A 20,812-nucleotide genomic window follows, 5' to 3' on the forward strand; every position below is an offset into this window, starting at 1 on the left:
CCTTAAGATTGTCGGACTGTGTCAATCGGGCTAAAATCGGCCTAATTATCCTGCCGTGTGAACCAGCCTTTATGAGAACCAGGCTGAAAAAATTATGTGCACCTCTGGACATAAGGGTGAGTAATTAATGACATAATTTTCATTTTGGGGTGAACGAACCCTTTAGGGATCTAGAATATATGACCTGTGCTAGCAAAATGAGTCACAAGGGCACATTTCCAAAAATGAGTTATTTTCTTTTCACATTCTCCATTAAAAGACCTTCAAAATTACGTATGATTTGTTGGAATTAGACCTAAAAATTACTGAAGTCATTAAAGTCAGCAAATTTATTTTGAGAAAAATAGATTGTTTGTGTTGTTTGTTTCAATGGCCTAAAATCAGTTGCAGTGCTTAAGTACTGCAGTGCTTAAGTACGCGTGCAAACATGACATTTTCGTGACCATGTGCACAGCAACGTGACATGACTGGCACATGCTGCTATTCACGTTTCTGACTGCATCCCCCTGTAATGCATGTAAGACTGCCGTCATTCAAATGATGAAAAAGTATTGCTGTAAACAGTTTATTTTGTGGCACCACGAAATAGACGATTTTGTCTATCTGATATTTATCGTCCTATCGCCCAGCCCTAAACAGCCAATGTGCTAGTAATATGCATGCTAATAAGCAGCTAGTTAATAGTGAATAATTTTTCCTAATAGTTTTACCGAACAAACATCTAACCTTAAGTATGAAACTACGGTATGCAGAATAACTGAATTGTTATTGATAAAACATACGGGCTTCATAGAAAGTGTTACCAGTTTTGTTTTTGCCCAGTGAACTATAACATGGATGAGATTTGGCTCTTTTGAGTGGAGCAAGTAACTAACCTCTAAGAAACGCCGTAACAACTACTCCGAACAACCTAGCAACCAACTAGCAATGCCTGGCAACCACCCACAACACAAGCATCATGGTAGCAAGTTTTTAAAAAATCAGACACCAATCAAGTTTTTATTCCAAAAATGTAAAAAAGTAGTGTAATTTTTTTTTTTTTTTGATTGTGGTGCTTCCGTTTTTGTGTTTCAGATCACCAGGACTGTCTGCACAAGCTGGTTCACGAGCGTCTGGGAGAGCTGTTGCGTGTATTAAAAGCTGTGATTTCCAAGCATCACTCCCTGAATTCAGTGGAGATCCTCAGCGCGGCCGGGACCCTCATCGCAAAGGTCAAAGGTAAAGCATTGTTTCACTAGCGGGCTTCAAATTAAATATGATACAGTGTAAAAGAAAGAAGGAAAGACACTAATTTGCTTGATATCTTGTTCCTCAAACTCCTTCTCACAAGCCTCCCACGCCTTATTTTGCTTTGGATCACTAAAAAATAGTCACTAATAATGATAAACCTAAAATTGCCAGAGATGATTTTCCAGCAATGTGCACAATGCTCTCTGAGAAGTATGCAAAAATCAGATCTTTCAAAAAGAGACATTGTTTCTCAAACTTCTTTCAGGGCTGACATTGGAAAAGCAGAACAATGCACTTATGCAAGTGTGTTTGTGTGTGTGCTTGTATGAGTGAGGGCGAACGTTTGCTTTTAGTACAATGTCCTTGTCAGAGTAGACAAATCCCGTTTTACTCGGTTCCACGGTAAGAGATTAACATCTAGCATCTTGGATTAGCTTCACTTGGCTTGTAGACAAGAATCTCAGAAGTATCTGCATAGCATCTAAAGACTTTTTCTGTGACTTTAAGTGTTGCTTAAGTGTAAGTGTACATTTTAGCACTGCTTTATGCACATGCATATGTGTTAATATTTCTTTCATAGACAAATATTCATTTAACCACATTTTTTGATATGTTTAGTGTTTATATTTTTGGTTTTGAAATGGCTGCTGGTTCTCATTTCCCGATAGTGGATCTTAGTTTGTTATGTTGTCACTTTACTTGCGCTCTGCACTGTTATTGGGAACTGAAGCTTAATGTCTAGCTTTGTTTTGACACTTGGGCTCAAAGTGGGTCCCGTGATGTTTTTGTATAAACACATCTCCAAACTTTTTGGCTTCCTCTTTCAAAATAGTTATGTTTCTACGCATACCTTTTGGTTTCCTCTTTCTGTGCAGGGAGTTTTCTGTGTAATAAAATTTATTTCACTTAAATTTGGTTTGTTAGACTTTAATATGCATAAATTGTGTTTCTGGCATACAGGAATTTTTGTATGTGTGCATAAATACTAGAGTAGACAATATCAATATATTGACAGCAACCTTTTAGATATTAATTAATATATAGGAATCCTTTGAGGTAACGTCATATCAATATCAGAACATTAAATTAATACGTTTATTTAGATTTTATTTAATTTCAATGTATTGTAAATATAATGAATTTTATTAATTAAACATTATATGATATTATATTACTTATTTAATTTATAAAGAAATTATGCATTTTTAAAAGTCTTCACTGATAAAGTTTCTTTATCAAATTCAAATTAACTGATATGTGAAAATGTTGTGAAAGTTTTTTATTGTATGTTATGTTTTGTTATATTTTAAAAGTCTCTAAGTCTGTTTTGAACACTGATATTGTAAGTTTCTTGTTTAATCAAATGTTAAAAAATAGTTTTATTATTTTTAAATCTTTTTTAAATTTTTAAATCAAAGCACAATTCCAGCTTCTTCCACTAGAGGGCCAAAATGCTTCTTATGTTGCCATCTCTTTCCAAACTTTCTCTCAGACACACACACACACTGCAACCTTTGTAATGTGACACTTGAATAATCAGTGTTCTAGCTCTGTGGCTCGGAGATTAAAATAAGAGAAAGTTGAATATCCGGATCGGGGTGCTCCAAGCATGATAAGAACTCCGCTGTGGAGTTTGAACGGGCCGGAGTCTCTCATGTTCAGTCCAGCACATGCGTCCACTGAAGAAATGTGACACTGACCCTCCTGGCTGGGCCCCAGGATAAGATAGGGACCAGCAGGAGTTTAGGCAAACCTTCACAGAGACTCAAGGGAGGACTGCGGTCCAGAATGTTATGTGAACATCGCAATACAAACTCCACCAAAAGCCGAATATCCTGATGGTAAGATATGTGCTGATGTTGACGAACCTCGTGCGACTTGTCCTTGATGGTTTTAGAGCTTTGTGTACCATCCTGTTCTGAGGAAATACAAATAAAGCTTGTTTTCTAGAGAACTACAGCCACGAGGAATTTTTTCAACCTTCCTCTTTTCGTCTTGCATCGCTGTTACGCAAGAACTTTCAGGCTTTCTCATGCAACATTCTTGCATGTATTGGGTTTCAAAAGTAATTTAAGTTTCTCTGTGGTTTGGCGTCTCTCATGGGCTGCCAACAAAAAGGGGGTGTGTTTGTTCCCATCAGCCCTGTGCCTCTTTACCTCTCATCACCTACATCCCTCTGGGAAGCTCCTAACCCCCTTTTGACTAAGTGCTTCTCTCCTACTTCCCAGAGGCTACGGAGACGAATCCAACCAATTCTCCTCTCAACCAGTTAGGTGCATTTTCACCACCTCAAATGTGGGGACGTGCCAGTGTTATCCTTATCTGAACAGATAGGTCTGGTATCTACTGTGAGAAACATCTAAATAGGTTTCCAGGGGCTCAGTGTTTGGTCAAATCTATGTTTTATCAAGGTTTTTATAGAGGTGAAATTGATTAGCAAGCCTCACTGGTGCCTGATTACCCAGAGAGAAAGGGGAAAAACATGAAAAAACAATGCCATTTTTGCTTGATGATGTAACTTCCACGTTTGGATTGTGCGTGGACGGTGAAGGCTGCCATTGTGTTCTTGCGAGCTTCAGGATGTCCTGTTGGGGAGGGGTATGTGGAGGGATGATGGGACGTGAGGACCAGACAGAACTTCGTCAGCTGTGGTATAAGGAGCTTCTGATCCGCATCACGTACACTTCGGAATCTAAAAACGTTTTTTGGAAGATCTCAAAGGGTCATGAAGTTTAGATTTTTCATTTAATCAAAGATTTTCTTCAAGGAAAGTTTGTTGGTGAATTTTGAGGAAAGAACCTAAAAAGTTTCTCGGAAACTATTAGATCTTGATTTTTGATCTGTCTTTTCCTGGCGGTTTTGTGTGGGCTAACTGGATGGGAAGTGTGGTTGTCGGTAAGTGTTCGTTTCGAGGAACTGGTTTGTGTCTTGAAGGGAGGTTCTTCATTTGCTTTTTAGCCACGCTACAAATTTTTGTAGAGTTTTCGAAAGTTCCTGAAGCTTTTCTGTTGAATGGCACCATTCTGAGACCGTAATGATTCACTGTTTAGTTAGTAGAGTTTAAACCAGTATTGACAGATAAAGAAAGGAAAACTAGGTATATGACAGGTGAAATCTGCTGGAATGAGATACATGGACATCTCCTGGCCTTCTTTCTATTCACAGATCTTTGTTCTCCTACATCTTCTGGAGGGTGTTGTTGGGGTGGATTTGGAGTCGAGGGGGGAGGGTGCTGAAATAGGAATGGCGTCAGTGGTTTTGGCGAGATCTGCCTCTTGTTTATTTTCACAGTGTTTATTATTGGAGCTGATTGTAGCTTATTTACACGGCCGTTTAGTTCCTCCCCATCTTTACCAGTTGAGTGTTTAGACTCAGGAAGTCAAGTTTTCTTTAGATTGCAGACCGAGCCATAGTGTTATTACCAATCTTAGAGTAGAATTTGACATCATCATCATCATCATATTTTTATGTAGGAAGTGACTTGAAAAATGTCTAAATTTAAGTATATTTAACTAGTAATTTTAAACGTTTTATTGTTTAATTCTGTTAACATTATTAAAATTACAGCATCTGTTAAATATAAAAAAATCATTTTAATTTAAGATTTTAGATAAACAAATACAATCAATGTTTATTATTTTTTTGTTTGTTTGTTTTAGTAGCCATGTAATAAGCACAATTTTTAAAAAATATTAATTTTTTCAATGTTTTTTTTTCATATTTTCATATAAGCTTTTTTCTTATCTTCTCTCGTCTTTACAGGTGTGAACTTCAAGGAAGTGAATGAAGACAATAAGCAGACACTCTTTTCTGAGATCTACACTTCCATAGATAAATTGGCCTTCACGTTTGGCAATGTGTAAGTGTAGCACACTTGTTTCATTATATGTTACTGTAAATGAATTGCTCTGTCATGAAATGTTATCTGTTTAGTCATTTAAAAAACACCTGAAACATCTGCACACAGGATAGCGACCTCCCTGAGTTGGCAAGCTGAATGTTCTGTTTTATAAGATAACACGGACTCTACGTGGTTATGGTGTTGCTTGTTGTTTTTAATGTCAGGAGTGCGCATGATGGTGTGTGCAAGTCATTAGCTTTGTTCCAAATCCTGGCAAACCTCAGCATTTTAAGGCATCCTATGCAAAAGCTGTTTCAAATGGAAATTTAATTACACTAACTCCTAAAATATCTTGTTTTTGGAAAAATTCCAAGAAAGCATTGCATTGTTTGCATAGAAGGCAATGGCTCCATCCGAATATGCATATTTCCCTACTATATAGTAGGCAAAAACAGTATGGGAAAAATGTAATATGTCCAAATTCACAGTATTCATTAAACAGTAAGCAAAAAGTGCTACTTCTGGCAAGCTTTACAATCTTTACTATCTCATGAGGCCACGGGGAGAGGAACTGTTAATTGATGCTGAAGTGACTGATGCAGTAAGTCACTTGATAATGAAGAATATTGAAGAGTATTGAAATGTTAGCTTAGCAACATGACATGCTTATTTCAAAACTCCTGTGCACTTTGTGTAAGGATTGCTCATTGTATTAAGCTGCTGTTCCAGTTTACTCACTTACAAGTTTTCATGACCGTTAGATGCTTCCTTAGAAGGCAGCTACCTATGTGGGCAGAAGTTGAGTTTTGCATTAGATTTTGGAACAGAGCTGTTTTGCTGCATATGTGTGTGTGTACATTTTTGTCTTGTCTTCCTCAGAGTGTCTGACTTCCTTATGGGAGATGTAGAGAACGGCTCAGCCTTGGGGCTTCCTCAGGCCTGCAGGAGCAGGGTGAGATTTCCCCGCTATTTCCTCCTCATCATACACTTTAAAGCAGACTGATCAACAGGTGGTTGAAAGTAATGTCAGATCCGAAGGCTGTGGCCTCTTTATGTGCTATAGAGTTGGGGGTCAGAGAGTGCAAAGCTCAGTAAAGAAAAATAGTAACATGGTTTGTTTTGAAGAAGAGTGCTCTTCCTGTTTGGACCACCCCTGCGATATATCTCATGGAAAAAGCCAGTGACATTTTGGCATTGTGATTTGAATGAGTGCTCTCAGATAAAGCAGATATGGAAGATGCAACTTGTTTCCTTTTCTGTTATGGATCGTTTTTTCGTTCGGCTGTCTTTTTATTGTCTACTGTGTCTTTTATTTCAGTCTTTTGAAAACCTGACGGTGGAGTCCAGTGGATGTGGGCCGGAAAAAGATGACCCTCCAGGTGAGAGTCAATCCATTTTACTTTATTAAGAATTTATTCACAAGTTACTTTGAAATATTTGTAAAATATGCCCTTTGATTGAAAATTGATCTTTGAAACAAATATATTTTATTCTATTTCCGTCTCTTTTCACCTGGTGTTACCAAGCTTTCTTTAACTCCTCCCATCTAACCCACTTTTCATGATCTAACTGATTTCTGATGGATAAAATTAAGTTTTATCCATTAAGTTTTTATAAAAATGTCACATTACAGACATTTAAAAAAAAAAGTTTTTTAAAGTTTAAAATAAACAGCACTTTTTATGCCGATCACACCCACATAGATACACTCATATCAAACAGCTCCCTGTTCTCAGATCAGATTTCACTGATCATTCTCAGCATTTGTGTATAAGCTCTCGACTGACACATTAGCCATCACTTCAAATCCTGGCAGGGCTGCTTAATGCCAATCCACTTTAATACAGCCCCGAGGTCAGTAAACACTTTCCCTCTGTCACTCATGCACTCACTCACATATATGCAAGCACCCTGCCCCTGGTGTAAAAACACTCATGCTGCCTGGGGTGGGCTTGCAGGGATCCGTTCGCCAGCCCCTGCTGCTCACTCTCACCAATGTGTTTGACTGTGTGTGTGTACTCTTTGCAGGTCCCTCTCCACCCGCTCGGGTGGAGGAGATGGATGGAGCTTTGCTCCGTAGTGACAGCGGGGTGGAGTCGGCCCTGCTTTATGCCAAAGCCTGGTCAAAATATACAAAGGAGCTCCTGGCCTGGGTGGACAAACGTCTTAATATGGGTGAGTAAAGCATGTTTATCTATCATCAGTAGATGAGGGAGTTGCAATTAGTTGTCCATCAAGATACAGTCATGATTTTTATGTTTTTTGCTGTTTTAGTGATAAAAATATGGTATAAAAATGTATAACTAAATATGTAAGTTGGGTATAAGCTCAAGTTAATATTGTGGACCTCACCAAACCTAATCGTACAATAACTAAACAATAATAAAAAAACAAATGTGAACATTCAATTATTTTATTTTTTACGATCTGTAGCTTTGATTATATACTATTATATGTAACATATGCAATGGTCATGGTAACATAAATCAAACAACACACACTATCATTCAAAAGTTTGGAGTTTTTTTTTATTTACGTCTTATGCTCACCAAGTATTCTTTAAAGAATAGAAAGTTCAAAAGACGAACCTTTATATGAAATAAATATATTTTGTAACAGTCTTTAATTTAACTTTTGACCAATTGAATGCATCCTTTCTGAATAATTCAATTTCTATTGTTTTAATAATTTCTTAAAAAAAAAAAAAGTATCATTGACCCCAGACAGCAGTGAATCACCAAGTCACGCATTAAATAGAGTAGCAATTAAAAAAAATTTCTGCCTATGAAAACTAATCCATGTATAAAAGTATACAATATAGAGTTTAGTAATAGCAAATGAAATATACACAAATTGCTTAAATTTATTTTACACTGTATTTACTAAAATAAAAAATCTACATCCATTCATAATGAGTGTAACAACTTAAAATATTAAGTAGTTGTGTTGGTAGAATGACTGTATAATTGCCCTGAAAATCCATGACTCCATCTTAAATGTATCCTTCACTTTTCTCCCCAGACATTGAGTGTGCAAAGAGCTATGCGAAGATGGCTGAATCTGCAAAGACACTAGCATTTCAACAGGTTGATATTTCTGCTATGATATGCACTTTATTAAAGTACAATGCAACCTACATATTTCCAGTCTGAGACAATAAGCATTCTTTGCTAAATAAATGGAGTTATCAAAGCTTTTTATCTGTTTGTTCAATGGGATGTGGTTTATTTCAGGAGCACATGCCATTCCGGGATATTTACCTCTCTGCCTTCAAGAACGATATTGAATACAGTCAGTTGATCATGCAAACCACAGCTGCTCTACAGTCCAACAAATTCATGCAGGTACGACTACTATCCCTTGTTTTTAATTATAATCTTAAGCGTTCTTTGTGTTACTGATTAATATGAATTGTACTACTTTAAAATGTATTTGCTGTCCGTGTTTGCTTTTTAGCCTCTGCAAGCTCGAAAGACTGAGCTAGATAAGCTGAGGAAGGAGGTGAAGGAACAATGGCAGAGAGAGCAGAAGAAAATGGTGGGTAGATTTTAATGCAAGCTATCAAAAGCAGTATTTGCTAAATGCGTCGCTCACCAAAAGATCTCTTCTGAAAAGCGAGCTGGCTGAGCTATCAGGCTGTTTGTTGTTCAACTTCCCTTGCTAATCTAATAGGGGCTCAGTGTTAGCACTAATTACATCAGATTCTATTGCAGAGACTTCATTCTGCTGGCTTACAGACGTGGCTTTGTGTGAGGTATTTATAAGCAGCCATTTAGCACTTAAACATGACCTCTTATTGCTTAAAAGGGAAGAAACAAAGTTTAAGGTAGTGCTTATGTGCACCTATGCTCTGAAGTGCGATTGTTTGTCTTCTAGTGCCTCTGAATGGGCATTGAGTATGTACTTGCTCTAAAGCGTTTATGATTTGTGTGATTTGATAATTATATACATGTGTTGTGTTATGGATGTGTAGATGTGCAGAACGTTTTTTCAAGCTTTTTTATTATCGTTGTATTTGTCAAAGTTTTTGTACAAAATAGTTGTAATGTAGATTTAAAGTCAACATGGAATCTGATTTTACCCTATTAACTATTTCTGATATGATTTCGTTCTGGCAACATTTCAATTTGTAGCATTTTTCATGTTTATTTCAGTTAAAAGTTTTATTAATTTTGTTATGCGTTTCTTTTATTTTTATTACTATCATTTTGTACAATGTCTATATAGTTTTTGTTTCAGTTTTAGTTTTGGTTAATTTAGGATATTAAGTTCTTGGAGAAATTAGCACAGTAATATATATGGCTATGCCAATGTGTTTGGTCTTGGCGGATAGATCAGCTATGCTGCTGCTGCAGAGCAAGTACCAAGACTTTCTAGTGTCAGCACATCCTTGACATGCTGTTGTGAGCATGTAAGAAATACTGCTGCTGCACATATACATATGAGACAATCCATATAAAACATACATGAAATCACCCCATAGCAGATTTATGCAGGTGGAGCTGGGGAAGGTGGAGGGCTCATGAAGTGCACTGCAACTGCTAAGGCGAGCACTAGCTGAATATTTGAATCTTTGAGCAACAGCTCATTGCCTTCTGATACAAAAACAACCAATCAGATGCGGCACATGAATAATGATGTCATTATGTCAGATTAAGCTAGAACCTATCGGCCTGCGCCATCTAGATTTCCCTGACATAGCATTGTATTGAAAAGAAGAAATGTTGCTTTGGCAAGTAGCTGAAATAAAATGAGTTGTGTTTGTTTTTTATATTTTGTTTTGATTCAAGTAACGGATATTTCATTTTATGTTTTTAGTTTTAACTTAATGTTTTTCTTAAATTAAACTGGCCGTTTTTGTTACTGTTCTTTTAGGATTTCTCTCTTAAATGAGCACTGTTATGACTGGCTAATCATAGTGGATGTCTTTATATTGTATATTTCCAGCATGAAGCAGAAAGTGCGCTGAAGAAGGCGCGGCTCCTGCAGACACAGAGACAGGAAGAGTACGAGAAAGCACGCTGCTCCACCAATCGAGTGGAGGAGGATCAGATCGGAATGGCTGGAGGAAAACTGCTGGAGAAGAGACGAAAACTGGAGGAGGAAGCTCTGCAGAAGGTCAGACACGGATGCAACACACACCGCATTCCTTAACACAACCGTGGCTTTATTCAAGACTTAATGATTGCGAAATGGATACTGTATTGCACACTTTACTGTCATGTATATTTAAATCTGTGCTAAAGAGTAACTTGAGAAGGTAGTGATCCAACTTACTTTATGTTTCAGAAGTGTAAATGTAAAGTTGTTTTATGATACATATAATATGTTCTAAATATAAATGTATTTGGCTGTTTCTAGGCAGAGGAAGCCCAAGAACATTATAAGCAGTGCATCACAGATGTCGGGGTGAAGAGAGTGGACCTGGCCAACACCAAGAGCGAGATTCTTACTCAGATTCGAGAGCTTGTGTTTCAGTGCGACCTGACCCTGAAAGCAGTGAGTTATAATGTACACACAAACACACAGTTAGATATAATCTAACATATTACTGGTCATTCAGAAAACCAGGCAGACCATGGGCTCCTTGTGGTGGAGTGTAATTTGTTGACCTCACTTTAACAAAGTGACCTCATCAACAGATTATATTTCAGAATGTATTAACTAGCAATGACACAGTGGTCAAGTGATAAATCCCATATCTTTTGAACTGTTAATTTTATTTTTTGTGTTGAATGTTATGTTTTTTCTTTTTCATATGTATTATTTATATACTATTAGTGTTTATTCATATTTTAAATGTACTTTTATTATATTAATCATTTTCGTTTCTATTATATAGCTTTTGTTTATTTTTATTTCAGTATTAGTACTTCAACTTAAATGTTTTAATTAAATGAAATACATTTTATTTTGGTTAGTTGTGATGGCAGCATTTCTAAGTTTAAGTTTTGCATTTAAAGCTTTATTTTATGTCAGCTTTATATCAGTTAACAGTTATATTTAACAGAATCGCATTGGTCTGAAATTCTGTTTACAATTTACATAAAGTTTTTATCATAAACATCTTAAAAACATCCTGAATGTTGATTTTGCAATATACTGCATTTGTTCTGATGGAGTGATTTTTCCTTTTCACACACTTCAGCAGTGAAAGAAAAGTAATTGAAGATAAAAAAAAAAGTCACAATTAGAAAGAGGTACAGTAATTGTGTCAGAGGCCTCATTTGGTAATAATAATAGATTTTTCTTGTTTGCAGGTGACCGTGAACTGGTTTCAGATGCAGCAGGTGCAGGTGGTTTCCCTGCCTGTGAATTTCCAGTCGCTATGCGAGAACACTAAACTATATGAACCGGGTCTGTGTTACACTGAATTTGTGAAGAGCCTTCCCTCTGACAGGACCAGGGTGGAATCGTTCTCCTTTGACATCTGTGGGACACAGAACACAGGGTAGGTTTACATCACTTTTGAACTTTTTCCCAGCTCAGAACATTCCCACCAAGATGCGTATCCTGGAAGATTTATGTTTTGGAATCACTATGCCAAGTTCTGCTTTCAAAAACTGGCAACAGCCCGCTTGTTTTTTTTTCCAGATCTTTGACTTTTCAAGTCACTGAGTGATGGAGAAAGAGAGAGAGAAAATGAATTGTGTTGGTGAGAATGTCACACAATTATGTGGTCGCCCTCAGGTCTTCCTGAGGAAATGGCTGTAGTCAGGGCAGAGAGGGATACTGGGAACGGGATAGAAGTGAAGGGAGGAAGGTTTCTAGTTGTTCATATTTATCAGTTCTCATGTCCACACACACTTATTCTGGCACACAAATCCGTGTTGTGTTGGGGACCATGTTTCAGAGCAGCCTTTCTGAAAACAGACCACTTATTCCTGAAATGAAAGTCGAAAGCAGTCCAGTCAAAACACCCACGTTCTAACAAGGCTTTTTTTATTCGTGGTTTGGTGAGTGATTTAGTTGATGGCCTTTTGTTTTGAACTGTTAAGACGTTTTACTGAAAATGCCTGGAAGGTGGTGAAAACTGAATTTCATCAGTCTCTCTCTCTTAAAAACAAACACACACAAAACTAAAAAAAAGTCTATAAATCTATATATTTCAATGTTGTTTTTGTGAACTAAAACTAATGAAATCATTCCATTATATACATAGTATATAGTATTTCTATATACATAGTATTTCATATATTAACGTTAATACCTGTGTTGTTATTTTTAACTAACACTATTAATAATTGTGTTAATTCAAATAAAGCTGAAGCCAAAGAAATATAAATATTAGAAAAATATAAAGCTAAACCTAAAAATTAATAAAAGAATTTAAACAATTTGCAGCTAAATAACATATAAAAAAACATATAGCAAGACAAAAGGATAGAACAGAAAACTTAGACTACAATTATAATGAAAACTGAAAATATAAAAATAAAAGGTAATTGAAAACATCAATAAATTCTATTAAAAAAAAAATACAAATAATATATTGCAGTGCTGTCAAATCTGTTAATCACATCCACAATAAACATTTGTTTACATAATATATGTGTGTGTGCTGTGTGTGTGTGTGTGTGTGTGTATATATATATATATATATATATATATATATATATATATATATATATATATATATATATAAAAAAACATATATTTCTTAAGTATATTGTATGTGTGTATATATATATACATACATATAAAAATACACAGTACACAAGTTATGTAAACACAAACTTTTATTTTGGGTGCGATTAATCGTGATTAATCAATTTGACAGCTTAATATAAATATTTTGTGGAAGAAATGCATGTTTATGGCAACACTTTAGGAACACATTCACTATTAACTAATATTTGCATGGATATTACTAACATATTGGCTGTTTATTATTGGGAGTAAGAAGTAATTAGGATTTTAATGATGGACAACTTATTTAATAGTGAATGTGTTCCCTAATCTAAAGTGTTACCATATTTTTATTACCCCATTTTTATTACATACATATTTTTTCATATCAGGTTTGTGGTATATAAGTCCAAACTGGTTCTTACGGTTTCTGAAATACCTTTTTATGTTCATGCAGGTTGCCCCTCTCGAAACGAGTGATAATTAGCGGTCACTCACCCCAACTTCACTTGTCCCAGGCGTCTCTCACACCTGGAGACTTCCTGAGCGCAGATGATGTGGAGAGTCACGTCCAAGCACGCACCGGAAAGATGACAGGCAGACGCTCAAACAGCAGTACAGATATTCAAGGTAGCGCATTAAAGAACTTCTTTACTTTTGAACAGAATTTTTTTTAAAGCACAGCATGTTTTAATGCATGTTTCAATAAGGTCCAGTGAGGCTGCATCACCGGGGGATTTGGCTGACTTTCCTGGAATGCTAAAAGTGAATTAGTCCCTCAGGATGTGTCCTCGTTTATCTCTTTCATAAAAAAAGTTAGTTCTTTTCATTAATGACAGATCAAACCTCCGCTGTGAGATACGCCTGTCAGACCTGCTTTTAGCAGAGATCAATTGGACACATTAGTGTTTTAAGACTTCTCATTAAGGTTTACGAGAGTATGAAGGAAAAAAAGGGCAGAGTAAGTGGGCAGCCGATGCACATGCAGCAGAGATGTTCTTGACTCTCATTTCCTATTTCCTCAATCAAGTTATCACCCTATTTATTGTTAGGGCTGGGTATCAATACTTATTCAATAATTATTATTTATTTCTGACTAACAAGGTCTAGATTCAATTGAATTCTGATTTAAATTTGGTTTGATTCAATTCACTTGGATATATTTCAGTTATAGTTTCCATTTTGCATACAGTATACATGAAGGACATTCTCTTTCTACTAATACTATAATTGTTAGTAGAATCAGGCTACACTGGTACACTATTTCATTTGGTAATGGTAAAAAAAAAAAAGGCTATTTGTTTCAGGAATTACGGCAAACTTTGTATTTATGATTCATTACAAATGGACCAGCTCATAAGAGTCATTTGTTTCAGGATTCAGACTGCACTGATACACAATATGTTTATGATTCACTAAAAGGACCCGTTCTGTAAGAGTCATTTGTTTTGGGTATCTGCCTATTACTGTAAAGCTGCTTTGAGGCCTTCTGTAAAAAGAACCTGTTCTTAAGAGTCATTTGTTTCAGGAATCACTGTACGCTGGTACAGTATATGGTTATGATTCACCCGAAACGAACTGCTTCATAAGAGTCATTTCTTCACGAATCAGTCATGTACAGCATATACCATGTTATATAGTAAAACTCAAGGATGGATGAACATACAGTGTACATTAAATTAGAACTTGTATATAAAGGTTTCTGAATGTCATGTCGTGTTTGATAGCTCTGAAGATCCAAGGTCCGTTCCGGGTCTGGAGGACCAGCAGTCAGGGTGGAGGCATGTGCAGTGACTCTGAGAGCGCTGGAGGAAGCAGTGAATCTCGCTCTTTGGACTCCCCTACAGCAAGCCCAGGTGCAGCAACACTCACTTTTACTCTTATAAATCTCTTTTTGCTTGAGGCAAAAAACACACATGATGGATAGGTCTTGTGTCGTAAGTGCATAACATAGTTATGGTAAACCAACCAGTCACGCTTTCAGGTGCAGAATTACCCAGAAGGTTAGCAAGTGCTAAATAGTAACATTCTCAAATACATTAACATTCAAAAGCAAGTCAGTAAGATTTTTTTTTAAAGAAATGAATAATTTTATTCAGCAAGGATGCATTAAATTGATCAAAAGTGACAGTAAATATAATGTTATTTATAATATAATGTTATTTCTATGTTACACTTTTGATATTTCTATTCATCAAAGAATCCTGAAAAAATGCATCACGGGTTCCACAAAAATATGTTTTCAGCATTAAAAATAATAGGAAATGTTGAAATATTTAACCTTTTTTAAATATGTTAACATAGTATGAGGTTATTTTAAATTGTAATAATATTTTACAGCATTATTGTTTTTTCCGCGTTTTTGATCAAGTAAATGCAGTCTTCTTGGTGACTTGTTTGAAAAATATTTAGAAATCTTACCAACCCCAAACTTTTGAATGGTAATCGTCTGTATACAATTTTGTAAAAGAATAGCTGCTTTTTAATCAATAATCAATTTGTAATAATTGTAAAAAATAAACACATTTTGGAAACTAATCATCCCCTTCTGCCATTTTACAGGTGATTTTAAGAGAAGGCTTCCCAGAACCCCATCTACAGGCACAATGTCTTCAGCAGATGATCTGGATGAGAGAGAACCACCATCACCTTCAGATAATGGTGAGCTTTTGTACACTGAATAACACAAACATGCTCTCGGGCTGTTTGACATTGCATACACATTGTACAGAATGCAACAGAATGTCATCCAAGCATGTTGACGGTCCACTAGAAGTGTTGCTGGAAACATTTTTCAAAGTCTTCTGGAGATGGGCAGGGCAAAAATAAAACTCTAAACATTGTCTTTTAGGTCTGAGTGAAATGATAACGGAGGCAGCCAGCTCTCCTGGACCCTTCCGCAACACACAGATGTCTAAAGCGGCACAGACGCACAAGCTGAGGAAGCTCCGTGCACCATCAAAGTGCAGGGAGTGCGATAGTCTTGTGGTATTTCTCGGTGCTGAATGCGAGGAAGTGAGTTCTTTCATGCACACACATCATTCCACACACAAATAAATTATTGTTTTTAAGATTATGTTTTATGTTTTTGTGTTGCAAATGCCATTTCATGTCTTCAAGCTGAAGAATAATGTATGGGGATTTACTTATTTAATCTTATCTTTGGCCATGTTATTTTCAGTGTTCTCTTGCTTGTCATAAGAAGTGTTTGGAAACTCTTGCCATCCAGTGTGGGCACAAAAAGCTACAGGGAAAACTGCATCTGTTTGCTATCGACTTTGCTCAGGCAGCCAAGAACAGTCCTGATGGAATCCCCTTCATCATCAAAAAATGCACCTCGGAGATCGAAAATAGGGCTCTGAACATCAAGGTGTGTACTTCCTGGTGTGTGTGTCCTGGAGGATATGAATTGTAAATGCTGAGCAAGACTGAAAGGAGGTGTTTTGTTGTTTTTAAAAAAGGGAATTTACCGTGTTAACGGTGCCAAATCTCGGGTGGAGAAGCTTTGTCAGGCCTTCGAGAACGGCAAAGACCTGGTGGAGCTTTCGGATCTCTACCCTCACGATATCAGCAACGTCCTCAAACTCTACCTACGACAGGTGTCTGTCAAACTTATGATTTAATGCTTCTACATTTCTTAAACTTTTAAAATGTTTAAATTATCCCTTGTTTAATTACTTATAAAAAAAAAATCTAAAAGGTTGCATACTTTTTGATAATAAAATGATGATTTTATACCCCTCAGCTCCCAGAGCCCCTGATTCTTTTCCGATTCTATAACGACTTCATCGGATTGGCCAAAGAGAGTCAGAGTATCATTGTTGACGAGGTAGAGGCGTCAGGAGGAAATCCCGCCCCAGACAGCTCGCAGGTCAGCGTAGAGCTCAAGCGGGTCCTCTTCAAGATCAAAGACCTGCTGTGTCAGCTTCCTTCAGCCCACTACAAAACCCTGCAGTTCCTTATTCAGCACTTGCACAGGTGTTTGACTCTAAAACAGACACAAACAAGCACAATTATGGAAGGTGTTTAAATAAGAATATCAGTGCTAACAGCATCAAAAAACACCGTTTGTAATCACATGTTTCTTTTTAATAGGGTAACAGAAAGGGCTGATGAGAACAAGATGACTGCCAGTAATCTGGGCATCATTTTTGGACCCACACTGATCAAGCCCCGACAGGCTGATACAGAGGTCTCCCTGTCCTCTCTGGTGGACTACCCCTACCAGGCCCTGATGGTGGAGCTTTTGATCCGCCATTATGAGATGATCTTCGATACTCCTCTGAGTCCTCTTCCACCTTCCTCCCCTGTAGCAGAGAGCTCTCCACTCCCCATAAAATCACGCTTCACCCCACAAGAGAAGAAGCAACAGCTTAGCCGACATTCAAAGTCCCTGGTGGACATTAAGGAGGTGAGGTGGTTTTTGATGTTTATGATAATAATTGGTGAAAGTATATATCTATATCTACTGAAAAGTTTTTTCAAATCAGATTCTAATAGTTTGATAGGTTTCAAACTAGTCCAACAAAGTCATTACCTGGTCAAGATGGTTCTTTATCTGGACTATTAGCTGGTTGGACCATCTTGATCAAGCTATTTAGTACTGGTTAGGATCACGTTTGACCAGTAACAGTTTGGTTCCTTGTGTTCCAAGTTGGTCCAGTCCTATCCACCATTCCTGATGAAAACCAAGTCCACCAACTGTTTTTTTCAAGCAGAAAAGATCTTGGAACCAAATCTTGGAAGTCTACCAAATGAAAATGTCTTAAATCTAATAAAAACAAGGAACAGTAATTAATATTTATGTCTTTATTTCATTGTCTGAAAGCAGCCAAAAGCTAAGACGTATAAAAGATATTCCTCCGTAATACCTTCTACACACCTGATGGATGAGGTGAAAGAGGGTAAGATAAGGTCTGACAAAGACTTTGCTGCAGGTCAGTATTGTTTTATTTGGCTAAAAAACCAATACAGTGATTAACAAACAACCAAACTTCAACTCTTCTCTTTCTGTGTCTTTACATGCAGTAGATGATACAGTGGACATCAACAAGTTCCTATCATCAAGCGTTCCTGAAATGCGAAACTCGCCTGGTCTTAGTCGCCGTAACCACGTCACCAGAGTTCAACTTCGGCCTCCGAGACCCAAGCTGATCTCTCGACCGATCAGCATGCCAGCTGAGCGGCTCCTCAACCTCGCCAAGGTGGATGAATGTAACGTGAAGAACGCCGTGGAGGAGGATGACAACAACGGTGGAAATCCTGTCATTGAGGAGGTGTCCGAAGAGGAGAAGCCCAAGTACAGAGCGGGAAACCATTACAGGAAATCTTACATCGATACGCAGACACTAAGGCGGACTTGGGACAAGCAATATAAGCATCATGACATCACTCCGAAGACCTTCGTGTTTACGACCGACTGTCCTTCTGATTCCGGGACCAATGATGCCAGCGTTCATACCACTTCTCTTACGTCTTCGTCTTTCTCAGAACACACCAAAACCCCCAGCACCGTTCTTGCTAACAGACCCTACACCATTGCTGTGAGGCCTGGACGGACTTTACGTAGGGAAGGTAATGTTAACGAGTATTGCCCCGTTCCCACATCCTTCAGGCCTCCCAGAACTCTGCAACCTCCTCCTGGAACGTTCTACAAACCTCCAGGTAGCCGAACCAAATCATTAACAGAGGTTGAGCTTAAGACTAGTAAAGCGACTGCAAACAGCACTGAGGAAGAAGAGGAGGATGACGATGATGATGATGATGATGAGGATGAGGAGGAGGGGGAGGAAGGGTTTGGGGTGGAAGTCTCAGTTGATGAGCCTGAGCCAGATTTGGACGCAGAACCATCACCAGAGCCGGATGCCCAGGATACGGACCCACTCCCACTCCACCAGTCTCCCAGCTCCAGTTCGGAGGAGCTCGGACAAAACGAGACCAAACCCGTATATCAGAGACTCAGATCGCGCCGCATGCAGGATCTCGAACACAGGGAGGCTCATTTTGTTTGAGAGCTGAGCACGTACAATTCTGGAGCTTTTGGTGAATGGGGAACAACTGGGAATGTCATCCTGGAAATGCTTATTAGTTCCAGGGGCCTGCTTGTTTTGTCTCAGACCTGTGAATTTTAGCGACGGCCCCATTTTGTATATAACTGTGATGAGATCCAAGGATATGTTATATATCTATATATTAATATATTCTGCATCTGCTGTTTGTAATAATCAAACAAACCCTTTGGACAAGAATTTACACACTATGCACTTAATGTTTTTTTTTTACTTTATTGCATCGCTTATGCACCAATGCAAGGTCAAAACAACCCATTTTTACATTGTAACTCCAGAATGTCACTGTGCAATTTCAATTACACTCTATATGGATTTTGTTGTTAAAAAAAAAAAAATTATATTCTGTGTATTTCTGTATTTTTATGTTTTACACCAAAACCAAATTGACCAAGCTGTTACAGTTGAGTATCGTCACTTTATTATAATCATAAAATGCACTTATTAGACTTTGGAACCACGCATTTCTATACTGTTGAACTACATGCAGTGTTAATTTTGTTATTCAAGAACAACAGACAGATGTACAAAGGTTTTTTTTTTTTTTTTTGCCATGTTTTATTTTTTTTTATATCATTTTATTGTTTTTTAGTCTGTTAAAAGAGAGTTTTCATAAATGCAATTTGGCCCACATATATTAAGTGTTTGTATAATGTAACAGTTTGCCTAAAGGTTTTTTCTTTTTCTTATTATTTTTAATGGTTCATATCAACAACAACTGAAATTTCAATGTCCCCAAAACAAGCAAGTCAAGCCAAAGCAAGTGCCTTCATTTATGAGAGTCCACTGACTGGTAGTCCAACACAAATTAGCTGGTCTAAGCCCAATTTAAATCCAGTTTAAGACTCAATCAGTGTCATTTGTAAATGGCACCCATGTATCTGATGTGATGATATAAACTGCTGTTAAAGGAATCTTTTTCAAGATGTCTTGCCTTCCTTCAAGTGTAAAAACAGGTACATGTGAGAATACAGACTTGTAACTTATTAAAATCACAGCTGACGTAATGTTTGTTTTTATGTTTTTACTTCCACTTGTTCTGATTTGCTTCTCGTATTGTGCTACATAATTATTTTCTTTTTTCAAATGCTTATACTAAACTATGGCCAGATGCACATTGCAATGTTTTGAGTATTTGAATCCCCTAAAATATTATTTGTGTGTTGGCCATTAAGGCATGTTGTCAAAAAAGGAAATGGGTATTTAATGAACTGTATCTATTTTTTCATTTTTTTGTAGCTTTTCATACTTTAATTTAAAGGAACTTGTGACAACTTGCCCCAGTCTCCAATCTCTCTCTTTCTCTCTCTCTCTCTCTCTCTCTCTCTCTCTCTCTCTATATATATATATATATATATATTCCCCACTAATAAATGAGATTTGAATTTATAAGAGTTCATATTCACAACCATTTGGCTGTTAGTAAGGTCACCGGTCCAGCGAAGCATGGATTAGGATCAGAGCACTGGCTCTTTCACTGGTGAAAGGAGCTTAATTCAATCAGATTAGAAAGCTGCTTTGCGTCTGCACCAAACCTGCAGTCAGTTGAGTAAGAGCTTCAGCAGATGTAAGCCTAAAAGAGCATTCTTCTTCTGAGGTGAGTTCTTTCTGTTTAATTATGTTTTACATGTGTCTCTTAGCTGTTTCCGAATGAATGGTGATTGGGTGTTACATAAAGAAGCATTCAGGCCTATTACGTAAGAGAACTGCGTTTGTCTCTAACATGCTGAATCATATTGACAGCCCACACAATTAATTTCTTGTCTCATGATTGGTCTTAGGATCCATCCAGATACACGTTTAACTCTGTCTTTTAGTCTGTCTTTAGTTTAGCACCTTTCTGAGGGATTGAAATCAGAAACTGAAACATCTGAAAAAAAACAATAGGTTTTTATTTGCCCTGTTGCTCAATGGGGGTTTGTGAGGCACTATTTTCTGTAAAACTGCTTCACAACTGAATGTATGAAGTCTTGCATGAGTTCTTATGTGGTAGGTTGGGATTAGACCACTGGTGCATACTTAAATTAAATTCAAGTTTATTTGT

The 20,812-nt window shown here is 37.2% G+C and overlaps 2 protein-coding genes across 11 annotated transcripts in view; both read left to right on the forward strand.

The window, feature by feature from the left end:
• The window catches only part of LOC132124160 (rho GTPase-activating protein 29-like), a 49,581-nt gene extending 29,806 nt beyond the window's left edge, over positions 1 to 19,775 (forward strand). Inside the window, exons 4-24 of one of the 7 annotated variants that reach the window (XM_059535025.1) lie at positions 1,075 to 1,218; positions 4,993 to 5,089; positions 5,951 to 6,023; positions 6,390 to 6,450; positions 7,100 to 7,246; positions 8,093 to 8,157; positions 8,305 to 8,415; positions 8,528 to 8,608; positions 10,019 to 10,189; positions 10,433 to 10,570; positions 11,332 to 11,522; positions 13,158 to 13,330; positions 14,428 to 14,556; positions 15,263 to 15,361; positions 15,552 to 15,715; positions 15,882 to 16,070; positions 16,162 to 16,299; positions 16,446 to 16,678; positions 16,796 to 17,111; positions 17,529 to 17,637; positions 17,729 to 19,775. In XM_059535025.1, the coding sequence (XP_059391008.1) occupies positions 1,075 to 1,218; positions 4,993 to 5,089; positions 5,951 to 6,023; positions 6,390 to 6,450; positions 7,100 to 7,246; positions 8,093 to 8,157; positions 8,305 to 8,415; positions 8,528 to 8,608; positions 10,019 to 10,189; positions 10,433 to 10,570; positions 11,332 to 11,522; positions 13,158 to 13,330; positions 14,428 to 14,556; positions 15,263 to 15,361; positions 15,552 to 15,715; positions 15,882 to 16,070; positions 16,162 to 16,299; positions 16,446 to 16,678; positions 16,796 to 17,111; positions 17,529 to 17,637; positions 17,729 to 18,711 (3,812 nt within the window). In that variant the 3' untranslated portion in view covers positions 18,712 to 19,775. Of the gene's footprint in view, positions 1 to 1,074; positions 1,219 to 1,587; positions 1,727 to 3,856; positions 4,126 to 4,992; positions 5,090 to 5,950; positions 6,024 to 6,389; positions 6,451 to 7,099; positions 7,247 to 8,092; positions 8,158 to 8,304; positions 8,416 to 8,527; positions 8,609 to 10,018; positions 10,190 to 10,432; positions 10,571 to 11,331; positions 11,523 to 13,157; positions 13,331 to 14,427; positions 14,557 to 15,262; positions 15,362 to 15,551; positions 15,716 to 15,881; positions 16,071 to 16,161; positions 16,300 to 16,445; positions 16,679 to 16,795; positions 17,112 to 17,528; positions 17,638 to 17,728 lie in introns of those variants that run through there. The other 6 variants (XM_059535028.1, XM_059535026.1, XM_059535029.1 and 3 more) reach the window with 6 other exon arrangements.
• Positions 19,776 to 20,298: 523 nt separating this feature from the next.
• Positions 20,299 to 20,812, forward strand: part of LOC132124161 (retinal-specific phospholipid-transporting ATPase ABCA4-like) — a 30,561-nt gene continuing 30,047 nt past the window's right edge. For all 4 annotated transcript variants that reach the window (XM_059535034.1, XM_059535036.1, XM_059535035.1 and 1 more), the window contains exon 1: positions 20,299 to 20,365. The gene's annotated coding sequence lies outside the window, so the exon portion shown is untranslated. The remainder of the gene's footprint in view (positions 20,366 to 20,812) is intronic.

The sequence above is a fragment of the Carassius carassius genome, chromosome 42 (genome assembly GCF_963082965.1).
Source record: "Carassius carassius chromosome 42, fCarCar2.1, whole genome shotgun sequence".
In the NCBI taxonomy this organism is placed as follows: domain Eukaryota; kingdom Metazoa; phylum Chordata; class Actinopteri; order Cypriniformes; family Cyprinidae; genus Carassius; species Carassius carassius.